This window comes from Somniosus microcephalus, chromosome 2 (genome assembly GCF_052327205.1).
Source record: "Somniosus microcephalus isolate GS21.2 chromosome 2, FLI_Smic_1.0, whole genome shotgun sequence".
Lineage (NCBI taxonomy): Eukaryota > Metazoa > Chordata > Chondrichthyes > Squaliformes > Somniosidae > Somniosus > Somniosus microcephalus.
Window position 1 is genome coordinate 59,118,655 of NC_140988.1, and position 18,872 is coordinate 59,137,526.

Here is an 18,872-nt window from a genome sequence, read left to right on the forward strand (position 1 = left end):
GATCTAGACAAGGGAACTAGATGTAGTATCTCCAAATTTGCAGATGACACAAAGCTGGGTGGGCGTGTGTGCTGTGAGGAGGATGCCGAGAAACTACAGGATGATTTGGACAGGTTGGGTGATTGGGCAGAAGCATGGCAGATGCAATATAACGTGGATAAATGTGAGGTTATCCACTTTGGTGTCAAAAACAGGAAGGCAGATTATTATCTGAATGGCAATAGATTGGGAGAAGGGGAAGTACAACGAGACCTGGGTGTCCTTGTGCACCAGTCGCTGAAGGTAAGCATGCAGATGCAGCAGGCGGTTAAGAAGGCAAATGGTATGTTGGCCTTCATAGCGAGAGGATTTGAGTACAGGAACAAGGATGTCTTGCTGCAGTTGTACAGGGCCTTGGTGAGACCACACCTTGAGTATTGTGCGCAGTTTTGGTCGCCTTATCTGAGGAAGGATATTCTTGCTATGGAAGGAGTTCAGTGAAGATTCACCAGGCTGATACCTGGGATGGCAGGAATGACGTATGAGGAGAGATTGGGTCGATTGGGCTTGTACTCGCTGGAGTTTAGAAGAATGAGAGGGGATCTCATTGAAACTTATAAAATTCTGGCAGGACTGGACAGACTAGATGTAGGATGTTCCCGATGGTCGGGGAATCCAGAACCAGGGGTCACAGTCTAAGGATAAGGGGTAAGCCATTTAAGACTCAGATGAGGAGGAATTTCTTCACCCAGAGAGTGGTGAACCTGTGGAATTCTCTACCACAGAAGGCAGTAGAGGCCAATTCATTAAATATATTCAAGAAGGAGTTGGATATATTTCTTAAGGCTAAAGGGATCAAGGGGTATGGGGAGAAAACAGGGACCGGATACTGAACTTGGATGATCAGCCATGATCTCATTAAATGGCGGAGCAGGCTCAAGGGGCCAAATGGCCTACTCCTGCTCCTATCTTCTATGTTTCTATGTCATTATCCAGTGACAACTGCTGGAAGTGCATATGTGGATATCAGGAGAAGATAGAATTGGACTCAGTTGTCAGACACCCTCTCTGAGATCAGTTGACATGCAAAGTCTAGGCTAACTTATGAAAAATGGCCACTTGGCAGGGCATCTAGCACCCATGAAACCACACCCCAAGCAAGAAGTCAATGTCTACAGCAGGGCAAAGAAGAAAATGGATAGAAAAGGGGGAAGGGAAATCACGGTCTACATAAGCAATAAGTCAATGCTCCACACATTAAGGCAGGGTAACTGTGTGCATGTGTCAGATAAAATACCTGTAGCTTCTTAAGCAATAAGATCAATTAGTGCTTTGGGACATACGAAGACCCTGAAAGGCGCTATATAAATACAAGTTCTTTCTTTCTAAGCCCAAAAATACTTCAACAAGACAGTTTTAAGATCTCTGCTTAACTATTACAATAATCTACAGTTAATCTTTGATTTACATTTGTTTGCAGTGTGTATGACACTGGCAATGTCACATTTACTGCCGATCCCTAGTTGCCCTGAGAAGGTGGTAGTGGGCCACCTTCTTGAACTGCTGCAGTCCTTGTGATGATGGCGTTCCCATGACAGCTTTGGGTAAGGAATTCCAGGATCTTGACCAATGACAGTGAAGGCAATATATGCCTAAGCCAAGATGGTGTGTTACATGGAGGGGAACCTGGAGGTGATGGTGCTCTCATGATATTGCTGCACTTGTTGGCAGCTCACTGCTGTCGAAGGAAGCTTGGCAAATTGCTGCAGTGCATCATGTAGATACTAGGTCCGCAGCAACAGTGTATTGGTGGTGGTGCAGATTAAGTCCAGTTACAGAGGCACCAAACAAGGAGATTGCTCTGTCCTAGTCAACATCAAGCTTCTGGAATGTTCTTGCAGCTGTACCCATCAACAAGTGTGGGGAGTATTCCATCACTTACCCCTGACCTGAAGCTTATATATGGCGGAGAAGCTTTAATGAATCAGGAGGTGAGCCACTCAGCACTCGTTGCTACAGTATTGATATGTCTGGTCAATTTTGACCCCTCCCGCCCCACCCCCCGATGTTGATAGAGAGGGCAATGGTGATGTACTGAAGGCTAGATTGGACCTTTCCTTGTTGGAGATGTGTAAGAAGTCGCACAACACCAGGTTGTAGTCCAACAGTTTTATTTGAAATCACAAGCTTTCGGAGCGCTGCTCCTTCGTCTTCACCTGACGAAGGAGCAGCGTTCCGAAAGCTTGGTGATTTCAAATAAGACTGCTGGACTATAACCTGGTGTTGTGTGGCTTCTTACATTTGTCCACCCCAGTCCAACACCGGCATCTCCTCACCATTGTTGGAGATGGTCATTGCCTGGCACTTATGTGGTGTAAACGTTACTCACCACTTGTAAGCCCGAGCCTGGATGTTGGCCAGGTCCTGCTGTAGGCTGACATTGGCAGTTTCATTATCATAAGGAGTTGCGAATGGAGCTGAATACTGTGGATTCATCCGCAAACAATCCCATTCCTAACTCTGAGAGAGAGAATATCACCGATAAAGCAACTGAAGATAGTTGGGCTGAGGGTAATGACCCTGAGAACACCTGCAATAATGTCCTACGGTTGCAATGATTGGCTCCTGACATGCACGACCATCTTCCTGTGGATCAGGTATGATTCCAGCTACTGGAGGGATTTCCTCTGAACCCCCATTGATCTCAATATAGCTAGGGCTCCTTGGTCTCCTGCTCGGTTGAATGCTGCCTTGGTATCAAAGGCAGTTACTCTTACCTCTCCTCTGCCATTCAGCTCGTGTCCATGTTTGGACCACGGCTGAAATGAGGTCTGGAGCAGAGTGATTTCAGCAGAACCCAAGCTAAGTGAGCCTAGCACACTGAACTCTCCTCCTGCGCTTCTCCTATTTTCCCATTCTACTGGTATTGAAGTGAACCACAGGTACTTACTGCACCTGAAAACACTTCCTTAGGCCCAAGAAAGATTTATAAAAGCATTTGAACAGAAATAACTGTCATCTGAGAATTACATTGCAGAAATGATCCGAATATCTTTTTTGGCTTGGTGTCAATTTCTGTCTGATTACGCTCCTGTGAAGTGCCTTGGGTTGTTTTACTACATTAAAGGCACTATATAAATTCAAGTTGTTGTTGTTCATCCATAGCTGCTACATGGACATCCTTTGACAATAACTGTCCATTAATAGCAAAGTTAAACGGTGTTGTTTTTATAGATATTAACAATTCACTTTTCAAAACAGAGCTTTCAAGAAGTACACAGACTGAGTACAGCCACCATCTCCATCAATCCTTGCTGCAATATTGGTTTGCAATTTGTACAGTATTACCTTCACTGCCAAGAAATTCAGTCCGCTCTCATTGGCCAAAGCTTTTGCTATCATCGTCTTGGAGCATCCAGGTGGCCCGTAAAGCAGAATTCCTTTTGGAGGCTCGATCCCCATTCTGGCAAAGGACTCTGGGTGTTTTAGTGGCCACTCAACTGCCTGTCTGAGTTTCAGCTTCACGTTTTCCATCCCTCCTATGTCTGTCAAGGACACCTAAACAATGAAAAGACATTGATCAATGCAGGATCACCTTACTTATCTGAACATTTTCATTTTGCAGGTAACTGCCAGAAATTAAATTGCATATAAACAAAAAAATGTCCTTTTTCTTTTGTAATATAAAAACCGCTACAAAGGAAAATCATACATAAGATCACTTGTATTTGTTCAGGAATAACATCCAAGTTTCACGTCAAAGAGAACAATGTGGAATATGGACTGTTAAATCACATTACGGCTCTGGTTTTTTTTTTCTTAATAGCTTCAGAAGCCATCTCAGCATAATGTTCATAATAACTTTAAGAGTACTTGTTATAGGGCATTGTTGTGTATGTACCTTTAAGAGAATAACTGGTTTTAGACTGCAGTACTGGCAGTGACCACCCCTGTATAAAAGGCCCTAGCAGGCTTCTGTATTTCAGTCTGACGTTGCCTCCTGTTCAGTAAAGTACCTGTTAAACCGTTCTCCCGAAGTCCGTGTATTATTGAGGCGCGGACTTTACAGTGGCGACGAGTAAGTTCGAACTCACCTGCAGTGTGGCATCATCTCACGGGGATCTCGCCCTGAGAGGAGGGTTCTTGGAGGTCGTAGTCTGAGCAACGGGCGTCGACCGCGGGCAACCGCCCAAAGAATTCATCGGTGTTCGGAGAATTGCGGGAGAGACTGTGGAGAGCTGTGTTTGGCTCCCCGGTTAAGGTGTTCCAGCAAATCGTGCTGGTAGCAGGTAGCGCGCTGACCCTTCCGGACTGCGGCGGGCTCAAGCTCGATCGAGCGGCTCTACAAAACGGGCTGCGCAGCGTCGCTGGGAAAAGAAAACGAGAGAGGGTGGAGTGCACAGGGCACGGTCGGTGCTCAAGAACAGGGCAGCGGGGAGAAAATAAACGGGGGGAAGGAAAGCGAGACGCGCCGAAGCCGCGGGTCGCCGCCATTACCCCGTAGAACGCTAGGAGCAGCGTGGCAGCAAGGGGAAGAAGCAAAAGCGCGGGAGGCGCCATTTTATCCCGTTGGGGAAGAAGCAAAAGCGCGGGAGGCGCCATTTTATCCCGTTGGGGAAGAAGCAAAAGCGCGGGAGGCGCCATGTTATTCCATTGGGGAAGAAGCAAAAGCGTGGGAGGCGCCATTTTAAATCACCCAAGATGCCGAAAAGTGGCAGTATCACTGCTTTCGACAACGAGGTAGAAGACTGGACCACGTATGTGGAAAGAATTGAAGTGTACTGCAAGGCAAATGAGGTGGCCGATGGAAAGAGGGCGTCGGTATTATTAAATCTTATGGGCGCGAGTACGTACGGCCTATTGTGGAATTTAATTACCCCAGCTAAACCAATGGAGAAAAGTTTTGAAGAGATTGTTAATATCTTACAGGAACACTTAAACACTACACCGCTGCTGATAGCAGAAAGATTCAAGTTCCATAAAAGAAACCAGCACAAAGATGAGAGCAATGCTGACTATCTTACGGAACTACGCAAGTTATTGAAGCACTGCCAGTTCGGAGCAGGACTGGCAGACACCTTACAGGATAAGTTTGTCTGCGGGCTCCAGAGTGAAGGAACCCAGAAACGACTACTTTCGAAAAAGGACCTGACGCTAGAACAGGCTTTCAGCGTGGCAGTATCCTACGAAGCAGCAGCACGGGGAGCTGCGGAAATACAACAGAAACCACAAGAATACAGCGCTAACGAAATGGCATATGGAGTAGAAAAGTGCTATCGCTGCGGCAGAACAACCCATGAGCAGAAGGACTGCTGGTTTAAGGACAAAGTATGCAGGCAATGCAGAAAAATGGGACATATAGCAAGAGTCTGCAGGTCGGGAAAGAAAACCAACACGACAAGAACTACTAAAGAACAGTACAGGAAAGTAAAGAAACTGACAGACAGTAGTTCGGAAGATCAGGAGAGTGATAAGGACTCCGGGAGCAGGAGACTAAGTTGTCTAAAGTTACACAACGTGATCGCAAAGGAGGATCACCGAACCATTTGGGCCACCCTCACGATAGCAGGGTCCCCAGTAAAGATGGAATTGGAGACAGGATCAGCCCTAACTGTCATGAATCGACGAGACTATGAGCGGCTATTCTCACACATACCCTTAAAGGACACGTCCATTGTATTGAAGACATACACGGGGCAAAAGGTTTATCCCAGAGGAAAAATAAGGGTGCCAGTTAAATATAACGGCAAGGAAACGCAGAAACTATATATGTATATACTACGAGATGGAGGACCACCATTATTGGGACGTGAATGGATCCGAAAAATACAATTGGATTGGCATTCCATTCAGGCGCTAACTGTGACTGACAAAAAGGATGAGGACGTCGCACCTGGACGTCTGTCACAAAATCTATCTGACGCGGAAGAGGTGTTCCAACAAGGACTTGGGACTCTAAAAGGAGTAAAGGCAACCATAAAGATTGAAGATAACGCAAACCCAAAATTTTTTAAGGCCAGACCGGTGCCATACGCGATCCGCCCAGCCGTTGAAGCTGAACTGGAGAGTCTGGAATGTTCAGGTGTGCTGTCCAAGGTGGACTGGAGCGAGTGGGCCACACCCATCGTTCCTGTAATGAAGAAAGCATTGAGCAGCACGCCTGGGGAGCCGAAGAAAGTTCGCATCTGTGGGGGCTTCAAGGTGACTGTGAACCCAGTCCTGCACACAGTACAATATCCACTTCCGCAGATAGAGGATATTTTCGCCTCACTATCTGGAGGGAAACGTTTTACAAAGATTGATCTGGCACAAGCGTATCTACAAATGGAGGTGGAAGAAGCATCTAGAAAAGACCTCACGATAAACACTCACAAAGGCCTTTACCAGTACAATCGACTGGTATTCGGGGTAGCATCAGCCCCGGCTATTTGGCAGAGGGCGATGGAACAAGTCCTGCAAGGGATTCCGGGGACCCAGTGTTATTTAGACGACATCCTAGTTACGGGCGAAAATGACAGTGAACACCTTGCCAACCTGGAGCAGGTGCTCACGAGATTACAGGAATATGGGCTACGAGCCAACCGCCCCAAATGCGAGTTCTTCAGGAGACAAATCTCATATTGTGGCCACATGATTGATGAGGAAGGGTTGCATAAGTCGCCGGACAAGATTGAGGCCGTAGTCAAGGCTCCAGCACCGGAAAATGTGTCGCAACTAAGGTCGTTCCTCGGGTTCGTGAACTACTACCATAAGTTCTTGCCGAATTTATCTACAATTCTGCACCCACTGAACGCCCTGCTACAAACTGGAGTAACATGGAAATGGAGCGATGAGTGTAAGCGTGCCTTTCAGGAATGTAAATGCCTAATCACTTCAAAAGAAGTATTGGCCCACTACAACCCAACACTACCGATTTGGTTGGCATGTGATGCGTCACCTTACGGCATTGGAGCGGTGCTATCACACAAATTCCGTGACGGTTCAGAGAGGCCAATAGCCTTTGCATCGCGCTCGCTGACCTCAGCCGAGCGTAACTACGCCCAGATTGACAGGGAGGCCCTCAGCCTGGTGTGGGGGGTGAAGAAGTTCAATCACTATCTGCACGGGCAGAAATTCACCCTACTGACTGATCATCAGCCCCTGGTCTCAATTTTTAACCCAAAGAAGGGCGTTCCGGTGATGACGGCGCAACGGCTGCAAAGATGGTCACTTTTTCTAGGGGCACATCAGTACGACATAGAGTACAAGGGTACGAAACAGCATGGAAACGCTGATGGGCTGTCGCGTCTACCGTTGCCTATGGTGGAAGAAGCACCTGCAGTGGACCCTGTGGAGATATTCCATGCGACCATAGTCGAATGTTTGCCTGTTACAAACGCAAGTATTGAGAAGGAAACCCGAAATGACCCGACACTCTCTCGGGTCTATGATTTGACGGTGAAGGGATGGCCAGCATATGGCGACTCACTGTTGCCAGCATTCTCGCCAAGGAGAGAACAACTGTCAGTGTGCCGGGGGACCTTGATGTGTGGATCCCGAGTGGTAATGCCACCCAAGTTGAGAGATAGAGTGCTCAATGAGCTTCATGAGGGTCATCTGGGAGGGGTAAAAATGAAGAGCCTAGCCAGGGCGTTTGTGTGGTGGCCGGGAATCGATAAAGAAATCGAGGATATGACCAAGAGATGCACAGGATGCCAGAAGGTCCAAAACGCTCCACCACAGGCCCAGCTACATCCATGGGAGTGGCCCTCATCTCCATGGCAACGGGTACACATTGATTTCGCTGGTCCATTTATGGACTCAATGTTTCTAATCGCTGTGGACGCCCATTCGAAATGGCCAGAGGTCATTAAAATGTCCTCCACCACCATGGAGAAAACCATTGCAGTCCTAAGGACCATCTTCGCCAGGAATGGCTTGCCAGAACAGATTTGCTCCGACAATGGGCCACAGTTTGTGTCTGAGGATTCCCAGAGGTTCCTGAAGAATAATGGGGTGAAACATTACACATCTGCCCCATATCATCCAGCCACAAATGGATTGGCTGAGAGGTTTGTTCAGACCTTTAAAAAGGCCATAAAGGCAATGTATAATGACGACATACCACTACAACACAAGGTGGATAATTTCTTGTTTGCTTACCGGAATGCGACACATGCAGTAACCAACCAAACTCCAGCCGTACTGTTTTTCAACCGAAGGCTAAGATGTCGCTTGGATTTGCTCAAACCAAACATAAGACGAGATGTTGAGGATTAAGCAGTTCCAGCACATAAATGAGAAGCCAACCAGAAGCTTCAAGATAGGGCAACCAGTCTTGGCCCGCGACTACCGAACAGAAAAATGGCAGCCAGGAACGATATGCACACAGCAGGGACCACTAATGTACACAGTGGACGTTGGAGAGAGCATCGTGAGACACCATGCTGACCAGATTCTAGAGTCACAGGAACAAGCCAAACCTATACCACAAGCATGTGCACCTGGTAATGAGCCCGAAGTACAGATTGCGTCTACCTCAGAAGCAGTGGTATTGGAAGCTGACGAACCAACCAATGACAATGAGCCAGAATCGACTCCACCGCAAGAACAGGATACTCGAGAAAGGCGCTATCCAGTCAGGATCAGGAAGCCTCCTCAAAGACTGAACTTATAAATGATTATTTCAGTTGATGTATATAGTACCGAGAAAATTGTAATTGTAATTAGTTATTATTTAGTTGTTAAATGAATGTTATGTACTGTTTATCTAAAAGGGGAGGAATTGTTGTGTATGTACCTTTAAGGGAATAACTGGTTTTAGACTGCAGTACCGGCAGTGACCACCCCTGTATAAAAGGCCCTAGCAGGCTTCTGTATTTCAGTCTGACGTTGCCTCCTGTTCAGTAAAGTACCTGTTAAACTGTTCTCCCGAAGTCCGTGTATTATTGAGGCGCGGACTTTACAGGCATGGCCCTACATAGAGAACACTGCCTTTCAATTTTCTTTCTTCCTCTCAAGGCACTGACTCATACTTGGGTATAAATGCCCAAGTGTTCATTTTTTATCTACAAGTATAAAGAGTCCAATCTTCTCCTCACCCAATATCCAGACACTCATACAATAGCAAAATACTGTGGATGCTGGAAATCTGAAATAACAACAGAAAATGCTGGAAGCACTCAGCAGGCCAGGCAGCATCCGTGCAGAGAGAAACAGAGTTAACGTTTCAGGTCTGTGACCCTTCATCAGAACTGGAAAAGGTTAGAGATGTAACAGATTTTAAGCTGGTGCAGAGATAGGGAAAGGGGGGAGGGGAGGGGAGGAAGGAGTTGAAGGAACATTCTGTGCTAGGTGTTAAATCTCAAGAATTTAATAGCCTTTCTTGTATAACAATTAAAAGAGTAAGCAGGAGGCAGAGTTCAGTTCACAGCCATCACTTTCCAGAATCTTCTCAACTCCATGCACTCTATTTCCCACAGTGCATTGCACATCACAACTACGGTAAGCTATGTGGGACAATTCAAATACAACATTCAAAATACACAACGCTAGGGTAGGAGGCAGGAGAGATTAAATGCTGCAAATGGGAATGGCAGAATCATCAACAGCCACCTGAAAAATGGGGCAGGGTTTATAGTCTGAAATTGTTGAACTCAATGTTGAGTCCAGAAGGCTGTAAAGTGCCTGATCGAAAGATGAGGTGCTGTTCCTCGAGCTTACGTTGAGCTTCATTGGAACAGTGTAAGAGGCCGAGGACAGAGAGGTCAGAGCGGGAGTGAAGCGGAGAATTAAAGTGACAGACGTCCGGAAGCTTGGGGTCACCCTTATGGACAGAACGGAGGTGCTCCACAAAGCGGTCGCCCAATCTGAGTTTGGTCTCCCCAATGTAGAGGAGACCACATCGTGAGCAGCGAATACAGTATACAAAATTTTAAGAAGTACAAGGACAAATTGCTGTTTCATCTGGAAGGGGTGTTTGGGGCCCTGGACAGTGGGAAGGGAGGAGATAAAAGGGCAGGTATTAATCTCCTGCACTCGCGACTCTTCCGATGCCCTCCATCACTAACAGTTTCCTGGCCCCAACCGTCTCCTCTTCACTATGGATGTCCAATCCCTCTACACCTCCATCCCCCACCAGGACGGCCCGAGGGCGCTCTGCTTCTTCCTTGATCAGAGGCCCAACCAGTCCCCATCCACCACCACCCTCCTCTGCCTGGCTGAACTTGTTCTCACATTGAACAACTTCTCCTTTGACTCCACTCACTTCCTCCAAATTAAAGGTATTGCTATGGGAACCCGCATGGGCCCTAGCTATGCCTGCCTTTTCGTGGGATATGTGGAACATTCTTTGTTCCAGTCCTACTCGGGTCCCCTCCCTCACCTCTATTTCCGGTACATCGATGGCTGTATCGGAGCCGTTTCCTGCTCTCGCCCTGAACTATAAAATTTCATTCACTTTGCTTCCAATTTCCACCCTTCCCTCACATGGTCCCTCTCCGACTCTTCCCTTCCCTTCCTTGACTTCTCTGTCTCCATTTCTGACGATAGGCTATCGACAAACATCCACTACAAGCCCACTGACTCCCACAGCTACCTGAACTACACTTCCTCCCACCCCGCTTCCTGTAAGGACTCTATTCCATTCTCCCAGTTTCTCCGTCTCCGCCGCATCTGTTCTGATGATGCCACCTTCCATACCAATGCTTCAGACATGTCTTCCTTTTTCCTCAACCGAGGATTCCCCTCTACCTACCGTGGTTGACACGGCCCTTGACCGTGTCCGTTCCATTTCCCGCACTTCTGCTCTCGCCTCCCTCCCAAAACCACGATAGGGTTCCTCTTGTCCTCACCTTTCACCCCACCAGCCACCACATTCAACGGATCATCCTCTGCCATTTCCGCCACCTCCAGCGTGATCCCACCACCAAACACATCTTCCCCTCCCCTCCCCTTTCAGCATTCCGTAGGGACCGCTCCCTCCGCAACACCCTGGTCCACTCCTCAATCACCCCCAACACCCCTTCCCCTTCGCCCAGCACCTTCCCGTGCAAGCGCAGGAGATGCAACACCTGCCCTTTTACCTCCTCCCTTCCCACTGTCCAGGGCCCCAAATACTCCTTCCAGGTGAAACAGCGATTTACTTGTACTTCTTGCAATTTAGTATACTGTGTTCGCTGCTCATGGTACAGTCTCCTCTACATTGGGGAGACCAAACGCAGATTGGGTGACTGCTTTGCGGAACACCTCTGTTCAGTCTGTAAAGGTGACCCTGAGCTTCCGGTTGCCTGTCACTTTAATTCTCCGCTCCACTCCCACTCTGGCCTCGGCCTCCTCCACTGTTCCAATGAAGTTCAATGTAAGCTCGGGGAACAGCACCTCACCTTTCGATCAGGCACTTTACAGCCTTCTGGACTCAACATTGAGTTCAACAATTTCAGACGATAACCCCTGCCCCCATTTTTCAGGCGGCTGTTGATGATTCTGCCATTCCCATTTGCAACATTTAATCTCTCCTGCCTCCTACCCTAGCACAGACTGTTCCTTCAATTCCTTCCTCCCCTCCCCTCCCCCCTTTCCCTGTCTCTGCACCAGCTTAAAATCTGTTACATCTCTAATCTTTTCCAGTTCTGATGAAGGGTCACAAACCTGAAACGTTAACTCTGTTTCTCTCTCCATGGATGCTGCCTGGCCTGCTGAGTGCTTCTAGCATTTTCTGTTGTTAATGCAGACACTCATTTTGCAGCAGGGATAACTAGGCAAAGATCAAGAGCACAAACCCCAACTTATTTTCCCTTTTCTATTCTGAGGCACACTGCATCACCACCACCACCATTGCTGTTGCTATTGCTAGCTAACTCAGCATAGAACTGGAATCAGAGATGGGTCTTTTAGGAAGGGCATTAATGTCTTGACAAAGGCAACCAAGATAAATGAGATTCCGGAGACCTGGGATTATAAGGAAATGAAGGGAAGTTAGTATTGTTCTCATTGGAAAGTGGCCTAGTATAAATTTTTAAAACTATGAAGGGAGTTGATGAGGTTGGTCCAGATAAACTGTTCCCTAATTTTTGAAGTTTTCATTAGTGTGATTATATTTAAAAAACTAGGAATTTGTATTATTCATTAGGGATTAAGCTAAAACTGTTTCACAGAAGGGGTTATAGAAATGTAGAATAACTCATCAATGAAGACCATCATACTAATAGAGTTTGAGATAACAATGTGTTTCAAAATAAAAAGAGTATTGAGGAATAATGCAAGAATATAGGAAGATATGGTTGAGATCAAACAAACAAAAGCTGGCTTGTCAGGCCAAATTGTCTTTTCCTGCTCCTAAAATTTCATGGGGAAAAAATTGGATCGCATCCCCTTTGGGGCGCTAAATTCGCCGGGACACTACTTTTAGTGCCCCGAAAAAATTAGCGCTCCCACACCCAAAATTCACCGGTAGCACCCCAAGAGGGAGACGGGGCTACTAGAAGCGCCCCACCTCCCTCTTGGGGTACTGCAAGTAAATATCGCGGCGCTACGTGCCACAGCGCTATGCTCTGCGGCACGCCGCGCCGTGGTACTGCAGGCTTTCCTCCCCTTATTAAAGGGGAGGGGCCTAGCACAGCGCAACCCGGGGCCCAGCTGGGCCACCAGTGATCGGAGTGCCGGCAAAAGAGCCCGGCACACAAGAGAAGTGCCGGGCTCACGGAGCACAGCTGGCACTCCGCAGGGTAGCTGCACAGAAAGCCGGTGACAGCAATGGGGGCAGGTGCTGGCAGGCAGCCAGCAACAAAAATGGCCGCCCGGCACCTTCCCTTTAATTTGCACTGCCCCGGCTGCAGGTAGGCCCCCCCTGACCCTGTCGGACATAGCGTCTGGCGGTAAGTCAGGAGGCGCTACCGAAGATTGTAGCCGGGGCGTGAGTGGGGTGCTGCGCACAGCGATGACATCATTGCCGGTGGTGCAGCGCCACGGGGTACTAACGGTTACCGCCGCCGTTAACCTCCCTCTGAATTTTGCGGGAGGTGTTAGCGGCGCCGCGCCCAGGCGCTAGTTGCTTCGCGCCCTCTTAGGGCGTTAACGTGCGGCACAAATCAACCAAATTTTTCCCCATGTGCTCCATTTAGCCACAGCGTTTTCAGGGAGTCCTGACAGCACAGTCCTCCAATTCCCTTAGTTTCTACAGAACTTAAAATCTCTCAAGACTACAATCTCAAAATGGAAAGAATGCCATCCACCAAACATTAGAGAGAGACTGGGCATGCCATCAAGACTGTGATACACTTGAGGGATTTGAATGGCTGTGTCATCTGAATCATAACCTATGACAGTGCCATCTGAACTCAAAGTGCTTATTACAGCTTTGAACGTACTCCTAGCTATCCATTACTTGCCTAATCTGCACCTTCTAGCAGTTGACTCAATAGTTACTTTGACAGTGACCTGGGAGCAAGTCTCCTCTTGTGCATTTGACCATTGAATATCATGGAGGAACAAAAGAGAAAGACAAAAAAAAAGTGTTTTTAATAAGAACAGGAGGTGGGGTGGGATGAAAAAATTGTAGAAAACTCACTTGTTGACCGACCTCATCAATTATCACATATGTAGCAGGCAGGTCAGACATTGGCTCCCAGACTGTTAGGAGGCTTACTTTGTCAATATAAAGTGGTCAAGAGGGGTCAGTGATATATCATGATATAGATAGTAAACTTTGAAGTGATGACAAAAAACATTAAAATAAATAGATGGATGCTTCACAACTAATATACAGTCTAAGCTGATGAAGCTGCATTCCGTCAAAAGTTCCAGACGAGAATAACATCTCTTTATAACAAACGCCTTCCCTAATCAGGAAAGGGAATTTATCGCTGACTTTTTTTCTCTTGCATCACAAAACTTCGAGGGAAGTATAAAATGTCACTCGAAGTTCATTGGGAGTCAGGGAATGTAGCGAGTAAAATCAAAATGACAACAGACAACAGGAACTGTTAGAAAAAGGCAGCAATACCCATTAAAACATCCACACACACCAAACACAGCAGTTTTATATAAAATTAAAAAAAATTAAATGTGCAACAGAAATAGAAGAAAATAAGCATATAGGAATGTAAAAAAAAATGCTTTTTAGTACAACATTTATCTAGAGTCAATTAAAATTTTGGAACATCTAAATATAATCATGTCAAAAACACAAGGGCCTCGATATTAAATGAAGACGGCCTCAGAGCGGGGGCTGGAATTGCGTGGGCAAAATCAACTGAGCGGGTCGGAATCTGCGATCTTAACTCAATTGTACCATTTAATTTTGACGTCCGGGTTTCGCGTCTCCAAACTGCGCAACGGCCGTGATGTGCAGCCGCATGAAGTGATCGCAGCTGTACTTAAAGGGGCGGAACACAAATGGAAATTGGAGGTGTTCAGGATGGATGGTGGACATAGAGCAAGGGCAGTACCCAGATTCAATAATGTGTCGCTGGAATTACTGCTGGGTGCAGTCAGGAGCAGGAGGGACATACTTTTCCCCAGCAATGGGAGGAAGGAACCTGCTGCTCTCACCAAGGCATCGTGGTTGGAGATAGCTGAGGAGGTGAGCAGCAGGACTGTTGTGTTCAGGTCTTGGATGCAACGTAGGAAGCGGTTTAATGACCTAACCAGGTCAGGAAAAGTGAGTGCATTTTTTGATTCAAATATATCCGGTTCATTAAGCACACCCACACTCCCCATCACTCTGTCTTAAGAACATAAGAAATAGGAGCAGGAGTAGGCCATACGGCCCCTCGAGCCTGCTCCGCCATTCAATAAGATCATGGCTGATCATCGAACTCAACTCCACTTTCCCGCCCAATCTCCATGTCCCTTGATTCCCCTAGAGTCCAAAAATCTATCTATCTCGGCCTTGAATATTCTCAAAGACTCAGCATTCACAGCCCTCTGGGGCAGAGAATTCCAAAGATTCACAACCCTCCGAGTGAAGAAATTCCTCCTCATCTCAGCCTTAAATGGCCTACTCCTTATCCTGAGACTATGCCCCCTAGTTCTAGACACTCCAGTCAGGGGAAATAACATCTCAGCATCCACCCTGTCAATCCCCCTCAGAATCTTATATGTTTCAATGAGATCACCTCTCATTCTTCTAAACTCCAGAGTGTATAGGCCCATTCTACACAATCTCTCATCATAGGACAGCCCTCTCATCCCAGGAATCAATCTAGTGAACCTTCGTTGCACCGCCTCCAAGGCAAGTATATCCTTCCTTAGATAAGGAGACCAAAACTGTGCACAGTACTCCAGGTGTAGTCTCACCAGGGCCCTGTACAATTGTAGCAAGACTTCCTTACTCTTATACTCCAACTCCCTTGCAATAAAGGCCAACATGCCATTTGCCTTCCTTATTGCTTGCTGTACCTGCATGCTAGCTTTCTGTGTTTCTTGCACAAGGACACCCAAATCTCTCTGAACACCAACATTTAAAAGTTTCTCACCATTTAAAAAATATTCTGTTTTTCTATTCTTCCTACCAAAGTGAATAACCTCACATTTTCCTATATTATACGCCATCTGCCACCTTACTGCCCACTCACTTAGTCTACCTATATCCCTTTGTAGACTCTGTGTTCTCCTCACAGCTTACTGTCCCACCTAACTTTGTATCATCAGCAAACTTGGATACATTACACTCGGTCCCTTCATCTAGGTCATTAACATAGATTGTAAATAGCTGAGGCCCCAGCACTGATCCTTGCGGCACCCAACTAGTTACAGCCTACCAACTTGAAAAAGACCCGTTTATCACTACTCTCTGTTTTCTGTCCGTTAACCAATCCTCTATCTATGCTACTATATTACCCCCAACCCCATCTTGTGTAATAACCTTTTATGTGGCACCTAAGCGTACTCCATCACCTCACACCCACTCAAATTTCAGCAGCACCCAGCCCTCGCTTTCTATGCACTTCATCACCTTCCCATTTATCCATCCACCATTGCCACTCACTCCAATCCTTATGCAATACGATGCATCTGTTTCATAGTCGCCCTCACGAATGCACTGCATCCATCGGGTAAATACCTCACCTTCACTCATAGGTCTGTTTTTTCGCCCCTTATACGAGAGTGCAAAACACAAGGGAGAGGAAGGTGGGCCATCACAAATAGTCCAGTTCATTGATACAGAGGAGTCGTCCCTGGAGTAGAGTGGCACTTCTGTGTCCCTCTCAGTCGGAGATGGAGAGACAGGGAGCTCCCAGATAGCAGGTGACAGAATTACAAATATCTCTGACACACATAAGCCGACTTTATTTCATCGATGACTGAGCGATCAGAAGACAGAGTATGGTAATTGTTAAGATTGTGACTTTACCACAACTAATATCATATCCCTTTCTTTTGTCTTCCAGAGCCTTCACGCATACAGCTAGTGTTGCAGGATATCCATGAGGATAATCCCTCAAAAGACCTCATTCCTTCTGAGGGTGCACCTACATCCATGCACCAGCGCAAATACTCACACTTCGGTGGGTCCACTTAGACAGTTAGCTGGGTTTTCACCTGGTGATTCACACCTCACAAGTGAGCACGAGCAGACCCTAGTGGCAGGGACAGCTGTGGAGAGTCCGCGTCATGAGGCGCAATCCTCTCCAAGCTCTGCTCAGCTGGACACAGATGCTGAACTCTAGGGGCTAATATTAAGAAGGAGAATTCTAGAGGTGCATCAGCAACTTAGTCAGGTACTGACAAAAGAGCCACACACACTCTCCACAATAGCGGAGAAGGTGGAGGAGTCCAACTCGATCGCTAATGGATTGTGGTGCAGGGAATTGAGAGAATGTCTGCCATGGAGAGAGTGGCCTCCTCCATGGAGCTTCAAGCATGGCTCTCAAATGAGTCCATGCAGGCCATGACCACGTCCGTGCAGGAGATGTCTGCTGCCTTAAACAGGATGATAGATATTGTATCCATGGCTTTACGATGCGCCACTGATCTCCACCAAGCTGGTCAGCAGCAGAATGGTAGGATGATGTGACGCTGGCCCAGGAGAGGGATGATGGTGAAAGGAGACATGGAAGTGGGAACTCCACTCAAAGCACTCCCACTTCTTACTCGTTGCCTCTCTCCCCACCGCCAGTACCCGACATGCTGCCTCCTCTCCCGATGACCGAGTCTGCCCCTGCACAGCTGCAGGTGGAGCAGTCTTTGGCAGGGCCCTCGCGGACTCCAAAACCCAGAGGGAGTAGGCCAAGAGCATCTCAGCAGTCAGAGCAGGGATCTGAGCAGCCCGTCTCTACCTCTGCTGAAGCCGCACAGGATGCACCACGTAGACGCAGTAGGAAGCGCAAGGTCAAGAAATTGTAATTCACAAAGGGGATGCACATGGGTGTTTGACAACAATTTCCTTTTTTTATAATGGCACATAAAATGCATTGATTCTCACCACTTCCACATCTTGCCCATTATGTCCCAATTGCCAACTCGCCCTTTAAATTGTTTCATGATGAATACCAATACATGCCGGGATCCATTCGGCAGATGTGCAATGGGTGGATGAGTGGTTGAAGAACTGTTTAGTGCAAAGGCGGGGGGGGGGGGGGTGGTCCCGGTGGTAGGAACAGACTGTAGGATTTCATTTCTTATGTTTCACACTAGGTGAACCATCGTGATATTAGGGCATCCTGAGCTTCCTGGGCAGCAATATACATGGCATGTCTGGTGAAGGGTGCTCCATCTTCATTCTCCTCCTCTATGTTCTCCTTATCCAAAGATGAATGAAGAGCCCCTTCGTCCTCTTCCACCTGTAATCCTCTCTGCTGCGCAATGTTGTGCAGGACACAGCACACCACTATCATTCTGGAGACCCTCGCTGGCGAGTACTGAAGGGCTCCTTCAGATCTATCGAGGCACCTGAAGCGCGTCTTCAATATTCTGATGGCATTACTCGATGACACACCTGGTGGTCATGTGGCTCTCGCTGTAGCGCTCCTGCGCCTCATTGGTGGGGTTCCTCACAGGTGTGTTTGAAGCTCTTAGGTCTGCCTCCTGGAATGAAAAGGTCTGGCATGTTAGCATCATGGCAGCTCCCAGGGAATCTAGCACACACCTGCATGAACCTCTTCTTGTGGTTGCACACCAGCTGCACATTGATGGACGAATATTCATTTCAGATTATAAAAACTCCTGCTTGCAGTGGCGGTGCTCGGATTGCCACGTGTGTGCAGTTGATGGCACCTTGTGCCTGTGGGAATCCAGCCAGAGAGCCGAATCCGAGTGTCCGCTCATTCTGGTTATTGTCTTCGCAAGGGAAATTGACATCATTGTCAGTCCTGGAAAACAACCCATCAGTGACCTGCCTTATGCATTTATATGCAGCCATCGGAGATATCCTAGATATTTCACCGTTAGTGTCCTGGAAGGATCCGGAGGTGAAAAAGTCGAGGGCAGTGGTCACTTTAGCAGCCACTGGTAATGCGTGGCCACAGGGAGCAGGTCTTCCTGTAGGAGGCTGCAGAGGCTGCACAACCTGCCGTGACAACCTCAGCCTGCGGAAGCACTGCTCTTCCGAGAGGTCAAGGAGGCCGAGCCTGTCTGTAAACCCTGTGACGTGGGTAGTGCCTCCTGTGACCTCGGCCCCTCTCCTGTGCACCTCCTTCCTTTGCAGGTGCTGACCCCACCACAGCACGTCAGCACTGCCGTGGATAGTGATGGTCTTCCTCTTCTGATGTGTTGTCAAACACATCCAAGGTGCCTCACATCTTGCTCTCGTTTCTTTGAAATACTCCACGGTTGAAAAATAGCTGTATCCACACAAGCATCTCTGCCAAACATTGGCCAGATAGAACGGAAACACCAGCTGCAATAAGTGAGCTTTTATTCTGTTGGGACAATGACAAGTTTAAATACCCACCTGACCTGCTGTTCAATCTCGC

At 47.5% G+C, this 18,872-nt stretch overlaps 1 protein-coding gene across 3 annotated transcripts in view; it reads right to left on the reverse strand.

The window, feature by feature from the left end:
- afg2a (AAA ATPase AFG2A) overlaps positions 1 to 18,872 on the reverse strand; it is a 686,751-nt gene that overhangs the window by 565,056 nt on the left and 102,823 nt on the right. For all 3 annotated transcript variants that reach the window (XM_086009602.1, XM_086009595.1, XM_086009612.1), the window contains exon 11: positions 3,328 to 3,537. In XM_086009602.1, coding sequence (XP_085865728.1) covers positions 3,328 to 3,537 — 210 coding nt within the window. The remainder of the gene's footprint in view (positions 1 to 3,327; positions 3,538 to 18,872) is intronic.